At 41.7% G+C, this 15367-nt stretch overlaps 1 protein-coding gene across 2 annotated transcripts; it reads right to left on the bottom strand.

The window, feature by feature from the left end:
* Nucleotides 1–5504: 5504 nt before the first annotated feature.
* Nucleotides 5505–13212, bottom strand: LOC141509474 (WD repeat-containing protein 87-like). 2 transcript variants are annotated; one of them, XM_074219064.1, is made up of 3 exons: nt 12651–13212; nt 12404–12565; nt 5505–9139 (listed from the first exon to the last, which is right to left on the bottom strand). In XM_074219064.1, exon 3 carries the CDS (start codon nt 7783–7785, stop codon nt 6745–6747), a length of 1041 nt encoding a protein of 346 aa, XP_074075165.1. In that variant the 5' UTR covers nt 7786–9139; nt 12404–12565; nt 12651–13212; the 3' UTR covers nt 5505–6744. The 2 variants fall into 2 exon arrangements, with proteins under 2 accessions (XP_074075165.1, XP_074075164.1); XM_074219063.1 differs by having other exon boundaries at nt 12404–13212.
* Nucleotides 13213–15367: the final 2155 nt, after the last annotated feature.

The following is a 15367-nucleotide window of genomic DNA, read 5'->3' as shown; positions in this document are numbered from 1 at the left end:
CTTCCTATACTTCTTGCCCTTCTCCAATACTTTCCCCTCCCTTTCAAATTTTTCTTCCTCTTCCTCCTCCACATTCTTCCCAGCTTTATGCTTCTTCTTTTTAGATCCCTTGACCCACTTCTGGGGTATCCCTTTGGTTTCCTTTGTGGCCTTCTTGATTCGAATATTTCTCAGAACCTTCAGGCTCACATCAGCAAAATTATTCCGGGCTTCTTGGTCCCTATAATCCAGTGGTGTCAACTTTTGTACCTCCCGACTCCCCATCCTGGATTCTCTCTGTGGAATTTGAGGAGCTGACAAGACTGTATGGAGACTGACAGCCCCTTTCTTTCTTTCTTTCTCTCTCTCTCTCTCTCTCTCTCTCTCTCTCTCTCTTTCTTTCTTTCTTTCTCAGCACCTTCCAACTTGGCCATTTCATGGAGAGGAGATAGTTTGTGTTTTTCAATATCTTGTCTTTTACCTCTGAGCTTCTTGAGGGAATCAAAAAATTTGAACTTTGCTGTTTGAAAACACATGCAACATAATGTAAGGAATGAGAGAACCTGTCTCTAAATCTAGGGTAAGCTGACCAGAACCCCTAAAAGGACAAAGAGAGGGTCAAAGATACAGCCCATCTCTGGCCTGTATTTCTAGTACAAGTATTTTAAGGGAAATTGATGCCTAGTACTTATCCCAATCCAACTGGATTGGAAATTTAATGGAGTCATCCTGGACTCTTCCCTTCTTTGACCAGCCTAATCAATTCTGTCCACTAGGTGGCACCATAGTGCAGAGTGGAACTTGGCCTGGAACAAGAAAAACTAATCTTCCTGAGTTCAAATCCAGTTTCAGACAATTACTAGTAGTGTGTCCCCTGAATAAGTCACTTAACTCTGCCTCAGTTTCCTCATCTGTACAATAAACTGGAGAAGAAAATAGCAAACTACTTCCACTCTTTGTCAAGAAATTCCAAATGGAATTGCAAAGAGTTGGACAAGGCAAGTTAATTCTGTCATGTCACAATTTCTGTCTCTTTATCTCTCCTGTGTCCATCCTATGACTAATTCTTCTTTTGTCTAGGCTTCACTTTCTTCTTGCTAGCATCTGAATCAGAGACATGCCCTGGTGAATTTAACTCTTTCAGTTCTGGAATTCTAACCCTGGGTTTCTCTTCTTGTGATTGCCAAACAGGTCCCCAGGTATTTCCCAATTTCAATTATCCTCAATCCTCCATACTTAAACCTGTGAATGGGCTGTCTCCCTTGTCTGAATTGGAATGACATTCACCTCTTAAAAGCTGTAGAGATTCAGCCCTCATACTCTTCCACCTCCCAGCTGCCTTATCCATATCCTCTCTATTGAGAGGACTATTTCTTTGAATAAACCAAATCTAGCCCAGTATCTTGCATGTGGTAGGGGATTAATAATGTGGAGTTGAATTAAATGGAAGGGAAAAGCAAATGGGTTGTCCAGAGGTCATTCAACTGCTGTCAAAGAGTGTGAAGGACCTGACAAAGGGAATTGTTCAAGACACCATACATTTCTGTGGAAAGATCCTGGACTGATGAGATAGGTGGACAAGGTTTGGGGAGAAAGTCAATGTTTTGGTAACTATAATTCAATATAATTGTTTTTTAATCCTATGCATTGTAGTTATTATGATTTTAGAGTATTATATCAATACTCAGTATATATTATTTAGTTTAGTTTAGTTTAAAAAAATTATTCTGAGAAGTCTACACAGGCTCTTCCACACTGTCACAAGATTCCAAACCACAGAGAAGTTAACAACCACTTATTTAGACTAAGTGTGAAAAGTCTTTAAAAGCTATTTCAGAGAGTGAAATGATAGAAGCCTCCAAGTGTGTTCTATAGGATGGAACACTTAGTAATGTCTCTTAAGGATTTTCCTTCCAAAAATTACTGGCATACATCTGAGGAGTAAAGGTTGGACTGAGCTGTGGAAAAGAAGGAGAGCCATCAAGGAGGACCATACTTAATTGGTCAGCTTTTTCTTTGGTTCCCTCTTTTTCTTTCTTTTCTTCTCTCTCTCTCTCTCTCTCTCTCTCTCTCTCTCTCTCTCTCTCTCTCTCTCCTTCCTTTCCTTCCTTCCTTCTTCTCTTTCTGTGTTTTCATCCTTCTTTTTCCTTTATCTTTTTAACATTTATTCTAAAAAAAATTTTGAATTTTAAATTTTTCCTCCACCCATTGAGAAGGGAAACAATAAGATTTCAACTGTACATTTGAAGTCATTGCAGAACATATTTCCATATTTGATTGCAGTTTAAGAATTGGAACTGGGAATACCTTCAGAAAGGGCTTGGTCAGCTTTCTGTGTTTCTTTTTATTTGCTCCACCCTTCATTTGAAGCTTTGGTCAATGGTGTTCAGTGGGAGAAGATGCTGATGCTCCTCCCACCCCTAAACATTGTTATTATTTTCACATTTTAAATACTTTCCCTTTGTTGGTGGTAAGAATTAGTGCCACAATAGAATTTCCCCTTCACTGATTCCTCAACCCTTTGAAAAATGAAGCTATAATCAAAGCACGACTAAAAGATATAAGCTGCTTTGCTTCTGATAGAGAGTTCCAGCAAAGGAAGCCTGGATAAGTCCCTCATTATTGTTTTTATTACCTTGGATTCAGACTTATAATACTTTTCAAATAATTCATCAATTTCCTCTTTCTGGTCTGGTTTCCATAATATAATTCCTGGACAATATTGTTTCTAATGATCTTCACCTCAATGCTCTCCTCTATGCTTCTTTCATGTGGTTCCTAGATTTTCCTAAGTGGAATCCATCTTCTTAATAGCCAATACTATTGTTCTTCTGAATACAGCATATCCTTTCAAAGTAAGTGGATTTTAGTCTACCAAGACTAAATGATATTTGTCTAATAGGGCTCTCAAAGATTCTTTGAGATTCTTCTTAGTTTCAGATTCAAAACTACTCACAATAATGTTCTTGAGCTGCCTCCACTGCATTTCCCTTTTTTAGAACAAGTACGATGTATCACATAACCTCTATTGCTATAAGAACAAAAAGTATACTTAAATTAGAAAGTAAAAAGCCAAAAATACATGCATCCAATTCAGTAAATGCTGCTCCTAAACATTTCCTTTGATACTCCCAAGTTCTTGGTTGACTAGCAAGATATATCCAGTATCTTTGTTCAAACGGCTACACTAGAACCACAGTTCAGCAACTGAACTTGCCCAATGGATGAATAGAGGAGTAGTAATATCCCAATGTCTCTGTTGGATCAGTGGTATGGATCTTGTCATTGGGTAGTTGATTCTCCATGGGTGTTGCAGCTACAAATTTCCGTAGTTGGAGATTTCATCACATTTTTTTTTTTGTTTTGAGAATTTTGGTCACTTTTATTTTATTTGTTGTAGCTTAAAGACACTTGATTATGTTTCAGTTGGATTCTGAAGCTGTCAGGTAACTGAATTTCCATTACTCTATAGGAAAAAATGTCTTCTATTTCATTCCTTTCCCAGACATTGGGAGATAGTGGAAGACAGAAGGGCCTGGTATGCTATGCTCAGTGAGACCATAAAGAGTCAGATATGACTGAATTAATGAACAGTATTTGCTTCCATTGTGTTATCTTTCTTTCTTTCTTTTTTTGCAAGGCAAATGGGGTTAAGTGGTTTGCCCAAGACCACACAGCTAGGTAATTATTAAGTGTCTGAGACTGGATTTGAACCCAGGTACTTCTGACTCCAGGGCCAGTGCTTTATCCACTGCGCCACCTAGCCACCGCCATTGTGTTATCTTTCTGATGGGACTTCTTGTGATTAAAACAATACTATCGAGACTTGTGTCCTAGGGAGTTGATTCTTGAATCAGACATCAGATTTTTCAATGAGGTAGCTGGATGGCAGGTTGATCTTGATTATCCCAGAGTTCATAACTCTTTCTGAGTCCTGAACAGTATCATTGGGCTGGAGCCTGAAGTCATTGGTTAGAGGGCAATCCACATTTCTCATTTCCACAATGGTGTGCTGTGAACCCAGTGAATATGTCATGGGCAAAGAATGGTTTTCACTAGATGTATAGATCTCCTCCTCAACTCCTCTCCAGGCAGCACTTCAGATCACACTCCACTCCCTTTTCCTCTTCTGTGTTGTCTTCCCTATTAAATTCATAAAATCATAGATTCAGAACAGGAAGGTACCTGAGATGATATCACGTTCAACCCCCTCATTTTAGAGATAAGGCAACTGAGTAACAGAGTTTGCAAGTGACTTGCCTATGGTCAGTTAAGAAATGTCTAAACCTAGTTCCTACCCTAAGGGTAGGAACTGTCTTTCTGCTAATCCCAATATTGAGCACAGTCTAAGAGCTTCTGACTGACAGATTTCTTTTGCCTATGAAAGTTAGCCTAGAGCAAGTTGGCATTAGGAGTAGGAATTAGGTATTAGGAAGATGTGGGTTGAAATCTTGCCGCTGATACCTACTGTCTGTGTGAACCTGGGCAAATGGGTGCATCAGGTCATCAAATCTGTTGGCAGCAGGAGTAGAAATGGACTAGCAAAAATCTGTGCCAAGATGTTGATGCAGTGCCTGTATTTCTCAGGTTCAGCCTTAGACATGGTTTCAAGCAGGATCTCTATGGTGTGGCAGGCTGACAAGTCACTCATCTGGCTATTTCGGTCCATGAGGCTCAGGAGCATGTCCTTAGGACCTTGGGCACTGGTCTGATCCTTCCTAAGATCAAAGCTCAGCTCTTCATCAACAATGCCCTCCACAAGCTGTGAACTCATCCAACCCTTCTGGAGAGCTATTTGGAACTATGCCCAAAGGGCAACAAAAATGTGCATACCCTTTGACCCAGCAATACCACTACTGGGTCTATACCCTGAAGAGATGAGGAAAAAGGGTAAAAACATTACTTGTACAAAAATATTTATAGCAGCCCTGTTTGTGGTGGTAAAGAATTGGAAATCCAGTAAATGTCCTTCAATTGGGGAATGGTTTAGCAAACTGTGGTATATGTATGTCATGGAACACTATTGTTCTATTAGAAACCAGGAGGGACGGGATTTCAGGGAAACCTTGAGGGATTTGCATGAACTGATGCTGAGTGAGATGAGCAGAACCAGAAAAACACTGTACACCCTAACAGCAACATGGGAGTGATGTTCAACCTTGAAGGACTTGCTCATTCCATCAGCGTAACAATTGGGAACAATTTTGGGCTGTCTGCAAAGGAGAGTGCCATCTGTATCCAGATAAGGAGCTGTGGAGTTTGAACAAAGTACAAGGACTATTCCCCTTAATTTGGAAAAAAAACCCAGATGTCTTATGGTTTGATCTGGTTACCTCTGAGAATTCTGTTCTCTTTAAGGATATGATTTCTCTCTCATCACACCCAATTTGGAGCGAGGTACAACACGGAAACAAAGTAAAGACTGACGGAGTGCTATCTGTGGGGTGGGGGTGGGGGGAGGGAAGCAAGATTGGGGGAAAACTGTAAAACTCAAATAATATCTTTAATAAAAATTTTTAAAAAATGCCCTCTGCAGCAAAGCAACTAAGCTTGTCCTTGTCATACCTTAGGTCTTGCAGCGTACTCTTGGGTGGGAACTGAAGGAAGACTGGGCTACCTTCAGGCCAGAGGAGGGCCCTCACCATTGAGTAAGGGATATAGCTATCAGGGGCAATGATCCACTTCTGTCCTTGGCCAAAGTAATGCTTCAAAAACTGCATAGGGTGGAGGGCATTCCTGAGCATTAACTTCTGTTCATGGGAGTTGATGGTCAGGGGAGCCTTTTCCTCTAGAATTGGATCAAATGAGAAAACAAATTTTTGTTCCTTCTCATATTTGCTCTTCAGGATTATTTGACCATGGACCTCTTCTACCATGTGAGGGACTGTGTGGTCAAAGACAATGGTCTGCTGGTTGGAGAGGGCATCCAAACTCTGTAGTTTCTGTTTTCTGTTTTCAAGGGAGACATAACGAGGCACAAAAATGGTGCTAAAGGACAAGAAGAAGCTGGGTAAGAATGGAATGGGAACTTGTTTCACTTCATCCTCAAGGTTCAGAGCAGCCAATTGATTGAGCAAGGATTGAGCAGTTTTGTGGAGGACACCAGGTAGATATAACTGTTGAAAGTGACAAGCACATCTCCCTGTTCATTGGCAAAGCAAACTGGGCCAAATTGCGTGCTGGCATTTAATCTGGCCAAGGAGTTGGCTTGCATGTCCCAGATTACTATAGCGCCATTGCTGTCCCCTGTAACAAAGATCCCCAGGGTCAGGGAGATATCAAAAGAGACAATTGTTTGCTTGTGCAGGCTCTCAGTCTCTTGGAAAGATGATTTCTGACTCATTTCAGAAGAGACCTAGAAGTCAGAATACTTCCAAAGTCGAAAGCAACTGTCATCAGTGATGGCACCCACGGATTTGGGCAGCAGGACCAGGTGGTGGAAGTGGCAGTTGGTTAAGATGCTGGTGAAAGCATGAAGGTTCACCTCTATTGCTCTCAAAGATGACCTCTGACAGATGTATGCAGTGATCCATGCCATAAGAACAAAACAAGGTATTCTCCTTGGAGTTGGTAGGTGATCCAGTCAGGGTGGAGATGATCAGGACAGGTCCAGAATGCAAGTGTTTCCTAGCATGAACAAAGTTGTGTGAGGACAACAAGCTCACAAGGCTGCTTTTGTGCCCACAGTAGATCAGTCCTTCAATGCCTTGGCCCAGGGAAGGCTTGCCATAGGCCAGACATCATATTTGATCTTCAAGGGTAGTGCTAACTTGAAGGATGTATTTGGGCATTAGATGGGCACTTGGTGGTATCAAAGATGATCACATTGGTATTGCCCATGGTCACAAACAGCTCCTTATTTTTAGGCTCATAGGCTGCGGAACCTGCTTTGTGCAGGGCTGGAAAAGGCCAGGTGAGGAACAAGAGGTTGCCAGTTATGGGGCACAGGAAGCAAAAGAGGCTGTCCTCAGCATGGCAGAAGATGAGGGTCCGGTTGCTTCCACAATGGATACGATTCAAGCTGCGGAGGCTAGTACCACAGTTGTTAAATAACTGGTAGAAACAGGACATATGGTACAAGAAGAATCTGTACTGGGAATGGACAAAGAAGGTGATGTCATCGATGAACTGCAGAGAATACAGTTCTTCCTTGCAGATCCTCAACTCACGCAACAGATTGCCTGATGTCAGGTGCCACTCCTTCAGTATGCCTTCAGGCCCCGCAGTCAGCAGGGTGTGGATTTTGGCTTGGGAGTAGACCAGCACCACAGGGCTTGAATGGGCCTGGAAGTTGATGAAGGGCTTCTGTTCCATATTCTGATTCAGCTTCCAGATTTGGATCTGCCCGACCTTATTACCCCCAAAGAGGTAATCCTCAGATGAGCAGGAGCAGCAGCAGGTAAAGGAGTGACCACTGGTAGGCGATGAGAAGGTTTGCTCCTCTGCCAGGTGCATATGATCCCACCAGACAAGAATGCGCAAAAAGCTCTCACACATGGCCAGAAGGGAATTCAGGGGTCCATTCAGGCTGATCCCCACTACCAGCTCACTGCCAGACATGTTCAGCACCTGTAGGATATAGAGACCCTTACCTCCTGGCTCAATGACCCAAGTGACTACAGCCCCAGTGATACCTGATAGCAGCAACTCTGTCCTCTGATAATAGGCCGGGCAGCTGATGAAGAAGTGGCAAGGTACCACACAACACTGCTTGAAGGCAGAGCTATAATCCCCAAAGATCCACAGAACCAAGTCGCCACAGTAAGCAACCAAGACACAATGGGCTTCTGAGTAGACCAGGGCCATGACTGGTGGCAGGTGATTTAGACTGGGCACCTTTCTCTTCACCACTTCTGGTTGATCTGCTTTATTATATACCCATAGCACCGACTAGAGGGGAACAAAAGGAGAGTGTCCCGGGCACTTTGCCAGCCTCATAGAATGCAAAGGACCCTTCCCTCGAGGAACTTACAGTCTAATAGGGGAGACAACATGAAAATGAAAATGTACACACAAGCATTAGAATGGATAAATTTGACATAATTAACAAGGGGAAGGTACTTCCATTGAAAAGGGGTTGAGAAAGACTTCCTGTAGATGGTTGGATTGTAGCTGAACTTGAAACAATTCAGAGAAGCCAGGAAATGGAGATGAGGATGGAGAAAGTTTTAGAGGCAGGCTTTGACCATGAGCAAGTCATGTGAAATGTCTGGGCCTCAGTTTCCTCTCTGTAAAGTGGGGACCTCTTAAGTACCCTCTAGCTCTTGTTCTATGACTATCAGAGGTATGGTCTCTAAACTTTCCACTTATGGAGTGACTTGTGTAATGTCCCAGACAGGTTAGGATAAGATGATGAACCCAGACGTGCTGATTCCTAGACCAGTGATCTCAATGAGAACCCCTTCCCACTCTCCCTTCTGGAATTCTGGGCCACTTCAGCAGCCTGCTGATTATTCCTCTCCTCTTATCTCCTTTCTGATTCACCTTTCATAAAATTCCAGATTAATCTTCTGAGGCTCAGCTTAGATCATGGCTGAGGCAACTTAACAGGAAGAGGCAGGATGGAAAAAGAATATGACCTTGGGTAAGAGGACAGAGAGGAAAACAGACCTAAGGACAGGAAGTCTGATGGAGATGGTACAGAAGGGGAAAGGAACGAATTAAGAAGCATGTAGCAGCCTGGATTTAGAATTATGGTTACCTGACACAAGTAGCAATCATGGGGATGTGTATGTGTATTTGGAGGGGGGAGTTGTGGGTTCATCTTGGATGTTACCTCAGTGAGGGTAAAGGAAACCATGAGATAATGTTTCTAAACAGTGGAAGGGAGGAAGAGCTTCCAGAATGAAGCCAACTTGGGTTAGGTCAAGCAGGGGGGAAAAACCATCATTCAGGAAATAATACTACCAATACCCTCTAAAATTTTCAGCCTGAGGAAAAGCCCCACTTCCCTACCCTTACTCAAGTTTACTGTAGTGGGAAGTCTTACATGCACATCTTTCTTGCCTGTCCACAACCTGGAGACAAAGTAGGGAGCATCCAAAGAGTAATGGCAGATGAGTGGCATGTTGTAGGGATAGCAACTCTCCTGATAGACAACCTGGGGAGAGTCATTTAAGATAATCTGGCAGTGCAAAATGTCTTCTTTCCCATGGGAAGCCTGAGGGAGGGAAAAGAGAAAGAGATGAGAACCTGAGCCCTCTACTGCTCTACTTCCTTTCCCAGATACATGTTAATATGGCACCTTACCCCTGAATGATGTCTCACATTGGGAATACCTTCTGTTCTTATGGCTACTTTTTGTGATCGGTTGGCTCCTCCCAAAACCTTCATTTCAAGAAAGTTGCCCAGACTGTCTATGTCTTCATTCCTCTTCAGGATGCACTCCTGACTCCGGCTTGCTTTCCCATGCCCCTTATTCCTTGCCAGTAGGATCCATCTTGCATTTGTATTCTCAGTACTAAGCTCAGTGTGGGGCAATAGAAAGTGCTTAAATAAGTGCACTTGGACTTGACTTGATACAGGTCATACATCTAGACCTGAGAGGGGCCTTGGAAGTCATCTAGCCAACCAACTGATGTCACCAAGTCCAAGGCCCATGAGGAGTAGGGACAGAAACAGGATTCACTTTCATCCAGCTCTGATGGTACAGTCCTCTGGCCTCCAAATGTAGGGGCAACCCAGTCATGACACACACACTCAAAGAGTGCATGAATGATGGGTAAAATGAAAAGCAGGTCTGAGCTCTATAATCCACTGGAGGTGGGATTAAACAATATCACATAGGTAAGTGACCATCAGAGGCAGGATTTAAACTGAGGTCCTCTCAGTCCAAATCCAGACCTTTTGGCACTATACCACATTGAAGACTGGAGCAGTAGTCATCCCCATGGGCATGCCTTCCCTTTCTGAACTCATTTTCTATTTTGTGGGACTGGTAAAGTTGAGCTATCTATCTTCCACTCCTGTTCAGTAAACTACAGTGGTTCTCTATTACCTCTAGGATCAAAGACCAACTCCTTGAGTATTTAAAGCCCTTTACTTATCACCTGGTATTCACTCGACCTCTCCAAATGCTCTGTAGTGTAGACAAACATCCATCCTTCACATTTCCATTTCTGTGCCCTGACCATCCAACCCCTCATGCACTCTCTTTTCATTTCTACCTCTTAAAGTACTTCATTTTCTTCCAACTTCAACTTAAGTACTGATTTCTTCATCCAGCCTCTTATCCACTCCATTCTCAATTCTAACTCTTAAAATATTTAATTTCATTGCAGATTCTGTTTAAGTACTGACTTCATCCTCATGAAATGTCTTTTCACCTCTACTTCTTAAAATACTTAATCTCTTTCCAGATTCAGCCTAAGTTTTGGCTTCATCATCTTCTGACTCTCCAGCAGCTTGTACTTCCCCTCCCCTTCTATCCACACCCCTGCCAATATATTGTTTTTAAAATATTTTTATTTGAAATTCAAGCACCTAAAAAAGAGCATTTCTGCTGACACAAAACACAAAGGAAAACATGTGTAGGACTGGCAATTTCCATTTCCTATTACTTGCTTAAGTAAAAAGTCTATAACACGTTCTACATATTACTTAAACATATTACTTCTACATAAAACTGTTCCACTTGGGGCGGCTAGGTGGCACAGTGGATAAAGCACTGGCCCTGGAGTCAGGAGTACTTGGGTTCAAATCCAGTCTCAGACACTTAATAATTACCTAGCTGTGTGCCCTTGGGCAAGCCACTTAACCCCATTTGCCTTGCAAAATCCTAAAAAACAAAACAAAACAAAAAAAAACTGTTCTACTTGCCTGTGCTTCCTTCTGAACTTTTCTGTGCATTTACAGAAAAAAGTGAATTTCCTTTTTCTGGCAACACATTTGCTTCCTTAGCCTTAACCAAGTAAAAGCAGAGGGAAAAAGCCTTATTAGAAATAAGCCTCATCAAACAAAATGAATTCCCACCTTGGTCATGACCAATATGTATTTTCCTGAGTCTTCTGCCACTCTCTTAGGAGATGGCAAATACGCTTCATTATAACCCTCTGCAGTCACAGTTGCTCATTATAGCGATATTCTTAAAATTTTCAAGTTTGTCCTTTGTGGCAAATAAAATCAATTAAGATAAACTGAGAATCCAAGCAAAAACTATTAGCAAAGTAGCTTACACTGGCAACCTCAGTAAAACCAGCCCCCTCAAGGAGGAGAGGAGTCTATTTACATACAACAAAAAAGAGGTCTTAGAAAGACATGGGATACTATGGTTGGTTATCCAAAGATAGATTAGTATTTAATATAGGTTAATCATCTTCTCTGACAACTAAGGAATATTGTTTTATAGGTCCCATTTGAATCTTGTAATTCCTTCTGGGAGGTCAAAACTACCAGGTTTGCAATCTCCTTTGAAGAGATAAAATTTCCCCTAATTTCATCCCCTAATATATTTTGGAGCTGGTATGAAGTTAACTTGTAGTTCTCATTTATGATTTTCTAAAAAAAAATATTTTTCATTCCTTTCTTTGAATCAATCACTACTTGACATGTATTCCAGGGCACTTGTTTTTTGATATCAGATATGTTGCATATTCTTTTTTTATCGTTTCCATTTTTTATTCCGTTCTAATGTTTCTTGCTATCTTTTGGACACATCAGATTTATTTTAGTTTCTATTCTAGATATCAGAGATCCCATTACTTGGGTAAGGTTTACCACTTTCTAGGAAGTGATTTATTTTCCTTCCAATTCTTTCCTTCAGAGCTTTTCTTCATTTTTTTATTAAAGATTTTATTTATTTTGAGTTTTACAATTTTTCCCCTAATCTTACTTCCCTTCCCCCACCCCCCACAGAAGGCAATTTGCCAGTATTTACTTTGTTTCCATGTTGAACATTGATCCAAAGAGAATGATGACAGAGAAACTATATCCTTAAGGAAGAAACAAAGTATAAGAGATAGCAAGATCAGACATATCAGTTTTTTCCCCCCTAAATTTAAGGTAATAGTCCTTGGTCCAACTCCATTGTTCTTTCTCTGGATACAGATGGTATTCTCCATTGCAGAGAGCCCCAATTTGTCCCTGATAGTTGCACTGATGGAATGAGTGAATCCATTAAGGTTGAACATTGCCCCCATATTGTTGTTAAGGTGTACAGTTGGTTCTGCTCATCTCACTCAGCATCAGTTCATGCAAATCCCTCCAGGCTTCCCTGAATTCCCATCCCTCTTGGTTTCTAATAGAACAACAGTGTTCCATGACATACGTATACCACAGTTTGCTAAGCCATTTCCCAATTGAAGGACATTTACTTAATTTCCGATTCTTTGCTACCACAAACAGGGCTGCTATGAATATTTTTGAACAAGTGATGTTTTTACCCTTTGTCATCAGCACTTCAGGGTATAGACCCAGTAGTGTTTACCTTCGTTTTTAAATCTCTTCTTCTTTTCTAGTTATTCATTTATCTCTTGTGGAAAATTCATTTTGTTTTCCTTTGAGTCACTGGTTGCAGTTTTTAAAGTGTTCTCTCTCTGGGGGAGGGGTGATGGGAGAGATGGTTTTCACTCATGATGAAGGCCTGCAACTAGAATGGGAAATAATGAACGGTTTGCCCTGGACATCAAACTAAATTGAGGATATAGAAAGAAATCTCTGATATCCACTTCTACCTTTGCCTTCCAGAGTGAGGGGCCCCATAGGCATGGAATACTGAGGAGGTATGAATGTCAAAATTGGTTTCTTCTTGGAGCATGATGTTTCTGGAGATTGTAAGATCCAGGAGAGCAGCCAGGTGGAAAATGACCTTAAGAGCTACAATAATTTTTATACAGATTAGTGTTTTGGTTAATCCTAGGTAGAGTGGTCAGCCTTGCTTTTTCTCACCCTGCATCACAGAGTTTTTTATTTTTGTGGTGACTTCCATCACCTAAGCTCAGGCCCCCACCATAAATGTCGACAGAGTACTAGGCCACTGTCAGAGCCTCTGGGGCTTCTTTGGTGTCTGGACAAAAGACATTTCTGTTCCCCAGAGTTTCCAAAGCTTTCTGACCTCCCTATAGGTTCCTTCAGAGAGACAACCATTCTTATTGCCTCTAGATAGAGGGGGGTGGAGGAGCTGCCAGGCTTTTCATGATCCTATTTGTGTGTAGTTCATTGGTACTTGCCTCCCCATGCTGGTGCTGATTTTATTGATGGCCCCATTTTCTCTTTCCCATCAGTTGCTAGCTGACTTTTTCTTTAGTCTGGAGTGAAAAAGTCACTTTCTTTATTTGCTCATTGGATTTCTTGATCATTATTTTATTTGATGCCAATTTTAAGTTTTTGAAGAAGTAGGGGGACAGTCTGCTTCTGCTCAGGTACCTCTCCTGACCAGGAATTCTTGTATTTACTTCATTAAATTCTATATCTCTGTTATCTCCCCTTTAAAATGCAAGCTCCCAGGGTTCCTAGGTGGCACAGAGAATGGAGCACCAGCCCTGGAGTCAGGAGTACCTGAGTTCAAATTTGGCCTCAGACCCTTAAAAATTATCTAACTGTGTGGCCTTGGGCAAGCCACTTAACCCCATTACCTAGCAAAAACCTAAAAAAAAATGCAAGCTCCCTGAGGGAAGGGACTCTATCACTTTTGTCTGTATCCATTTTGCTTGTAGATTTCTCAGGTTGTTTCCATGCAAGTGATGTATAAATTTGACCTTGATAAAGAAGTTTCCCCTTTCTAGGCTTAATTTTCCTCCTCTCTCAAATGAAGACCTTGGTCAAGATGACCTCTGATATCTTTTAGCTCTCATCCTTTGATCCTAAGAACACTCATGTTGAAATGTGGACCATTAGTAATAAAAATACCCTTTCCATAAGCTCTGCTATTAGCAGTACTAATGAGAGTAGACAGAAGGTGGATAATAATTTTATCTGAAGGACTAAACCTTGAATGGGTGAATTTCTGACATCATGGCAGGCTGAGGGGGAGACACTTTCCAGCAAAGGTGATTTGACAGTCTGAAGAGGGAAGTCAGTTTTATGCAAGGGGACAGCACAGCTTGGAGCATAGGATGTCTGTGGCAGCCATGGCTTGAGGTTCAGAAGACTGGGGTTACAGCTTCAACTCAGCCACCAGCTGTAGCTCCTTTATGACTAGTTGAGTCCATTCTTGGTTTAAATCCTGTTTTTCCATTTGTATATTGGGATTTCACTCAATGTTCTTGAAAGACCCTATCAGTTCTGATTTTTACTCTGTTTAGAAGAAATAACACATTAACTTTATCTAATTGGCAACGACTTTGCTAAAATTGGGTTTGTGTCTGTTTCTGTTTGTGTGTGTGTGTGTGTAGAAATGCAAGGAAAAAGAGACACCCCCCCCACCTTTGAGGAGTTTCCATTCTAATGATGAGAGACGAACAAAGAGGGAATTGAAAAGCTGGGGATGGTAGGAGGTGGAAACATAATGGCAAAATCAAAAGGTAGGTTCCAGGGGTAGAGCTCCCTAAGTCTCAATGTTGTCATCTGTAAAAAAGGATGATAATACCCCAAAGAGCTGTCATGGGAATCAGGATGGTCTTGGGTAAAATCAGGCCTCTAAATCTCGAGGCAGATTTCCTGACCTCTCTCTTCCCTTCCACAAGAGTAGAGGGAGCTCATAGGAGCCCAGATTTAGATGGAAAGGACCTAATGCTGACCATATATTTTACTCCCCTCATTGTAGAGATGAGGAAACTGAGGTGCATAGATATTAAGCAACTTAGGATCAAGGTTTTAGGCCTGGAGGCAGACCAGTTCAAATTTCTTACTTTATAGGCAAGGAAACCAAGACCCAGAAAAGGCACGGGATTGGTCCAGGGTCATACAGGTACAAAAATGTCAGAGGTGACATATGAACCTAGGTGATTTGATTCCAGGACTCTTTCCTCTCTTCACCGATGAAGTCACAGGTCTGGACAACTAAAATAAAGAACTGAAATGAAAAATCCAAACCTACCCTGCAGAACACTGAATGAGCCTTCTGTAGTCAACAAACCTTCAATTACTATAGAAAAGTCACATTATCAGTGGTAAAGATGCCAGACCTGGAATCAGGAAAGAGACCTTGGCAGAAATCCCTCTTCTGTCACTTATTCCCAGGGTGACCTGGACAAGCCATAGAAAATCGGAGTTTTGGATTCTGAAAAATCTGTACATGCATAAGACAAGGACAGAATGAAAGTGACCCTTGCATCACAGACTTGTGCTGGGATATGCTTTGCAAACCCATGAGTGCCATGGGAATTTCATTTCTTATTTCTGCCTCTTTTACCCAGAATTCCCTTCCCTTAGTCTATGGCAGCTCTAGCCATCACACAATGGTGGGATGAAATTTTGCAGAGCTCTTTTCCCCATTTGCATTCTAGATTCA

This window comes from Macrotis lagotis, chromosome 1, assembly GCF_037893015.1.
Source record: "Macrotis lagotis isolate mMagLag1 chromosome 1, bilby.v1.9.chrom.fasta, whole genome shotgun sequence".
Classification (NCBI taxonomy): Eukaryota; Metazoa; Chordata; class Mammalia; order Peramelemorphia; family Peramelidae; genus Macrotis; species Macrotis lagotis.
The sequence above is the reverse complement of the archived record's forward strand: the minus strand, read 5'-3'. Positions and strand labels throughout refer to the sequence as shown.